General features: G+C 42.6%; 1 protein-coding gene across 3 annotated transcripts in view; it reads right to left on the bottom strand.

Annotated features, from left to right (window-relative positions):
* Positions 1-1875, bottom strand: part of cacna1ia (calcium voltage-gated channel subunit alpha1 Ia) — a 190634-nt gene that overhangs the window by 78620 nt on the left and 110139 nt on the right. For all 3 annotated transcript variants that reach the window (XM_005734524.1, XM_013911268.1, XM_013911269.1), the window contains exon 5: positions 625-722. In XM_005734524.1, coding sequence (XP_005734581.1) covers positions 625-722 — 98 coding nt within the window. The remainder of the gene's footprint in view (positions 1-624; positions 723-1875) is intronic.

Genomic DNA, 1875 nt, shown 5'->3' with positions numbered 1-1875 from the left:
AGAAATTAATCTGGTTCTCTTGATGAGTACTGAACACAAGTGCCTGACTACTTCAGTTCATGTTTATGACCTTTAAGGACTGATTTCCTATAATATCTTTTTTTTCTCAAGTACTGGAACAAAGTGATTGGACTGGTCTGAAATTGGCCCAGGGAGGCTAATTGCTCGCTTGCAATCATTAGGAGATGTCAGTCAGGGCTGCAGAACAAAAGAAATCAATTGGAGTTAAAAAGTTTGGCCAAGCGCTGAGTTTTTGATGAGAGAAACAGGGTTATGGTCACACGCCGATCAGTGAAGCAGCATTAATGGACGGTTTGTAAATCTGATAAAGCCGTGACTCACGGTTTGAACTGCCTGCATGATTAAGCATACGATAAATGTTTAATGATGCCCGCAGGGAACAGGTGGCATGCGAATGCAGGAAAAAAGCAAAATATGTAATACATATACATGAATTTCCATGTTGGTGCATTTGGACTCTATGTGAACTGACAGAAATACAGATCTACAAAGAGAAAGTACAAGCAAAAGTATACCTCAAAGGCCACATGGAGACATGAAACATTAAACAGCAAAGAATTTGCCCAGAAACAAACACACACAAAATGTTAATGACGATCTCACTTGGCACTCTGTTAATGGCTTTGAGCGGCCGAAGAACCCTCACTGTCCGAATGGCTGACAGGTTGATGTTCTGCAGGTCCAGCGAGTACTCTACCATCCTGAATATACAGACAAAGAAGCAAAAAGGAAGAGAGAGATCAGTTAATCATTTAATCATGAACTGTCACTGCCTTGATCGGTCACTGGTTCAGCCTAGGAGAAAAACCGATTAGCATAGCCCCAGCTTCAACACAGATCTCTGTCCGCGATTCAAAGCCACTGGTCTCTCTTTGATCTAGTCTCACCGGTGCCCTCCCTTAGCTCCATGAATCTCAGCTGTATGGGAAATTTACTGCACGTGGAGGTGCAACCCTCCAGAGAAAATGCTCGGTTGGGGTGGGAGTGCGGGGTATAAAGTGACAAAGCATCAAAAAGGGAGAATAACATGAAAGAGAGGTGGGGAAGAAGAAAAGAGCAGGGAAAAAAGGGATTCATTCTATTCTAAGTGTTGCCTGCAGGATGTTGCGGCTCAGTCAGTGCCTGGCATCTGTTAGCAAGTCATTTCCACAGCATGGCTAAGCTGTTTGTGCCCCCAAACCCAAACCACTTTCATAGGAGAACGGTCACGGTATGAAAGCACTGTGTACGTCTGAATGTGCCATACACTACTACATGACTGTAATCACACAGAGTGAAGTGAATGTATGAAATTTACAGTATATGTGTAATAAATGACAGAATAAATAACACTGGGTGCATGTATATGCGAACAAACTGTGTGGATTGTGTAATACTTACGTGCGTTTGTCCAAGAGCGTGCATAAAATAGATGTGCCTGGGGCTACGACAGTGTCGGGACAGCATGATACCAACAACAGCGCATCCAACACAAGCTAATAACACCCAAAGCACATCCGCTGGCTTTGTAAAAAACAAGCCAAGCTCACTGTCTCTCACATAGATAGACTTATGAACCGTGTCATTTCCAATAATGTGAAACTTTATTGATCCCAAAGGGAAGCTCTCTCCATTTGCCCTTCAACAACAAGCACAGAGTCATCAGCCGAGGAGCACCCCAGCTCACACTTAAGTAGGATTACTTGTTGTACAAGGGGTTTAACTGCTGCACAACCTACAGGGAGTCAACTCTAACCACTAGCAATTTATTCATATGGGTGTGAAATATTTAAAAACTAGGATTGCACTTTTAGGTGAAATGCTTACTTGTGTTTTGTTTTAAACTTACTCCTATAGTTGTGGGTTTTTTGTAGT

The sequence above is a fragment of the Pundamilia nyererei genome, unplaced genomic scaffold (assembly GCF_000239375.1).
Source record: "Pundamilia nyererei isolate P.nyererei 1_Seehausen unplaced genomic scaffold, PunNye1.0 scaffold00059, whole genome shotgun sequence".
Classification (NCBI taxonomy): domain Eukaryota; kingdom Metazoa; phylum Chordata; class Actinopteri; order Cichliformes; family Cichlidae; genus Pundamilia; species Pundamilia nyererei.
The sequence above is the reverse complement of the archived record's forward strand: the minus strand, read 5'-3'. Positions and strand labels throughout refer to the sequence as shown.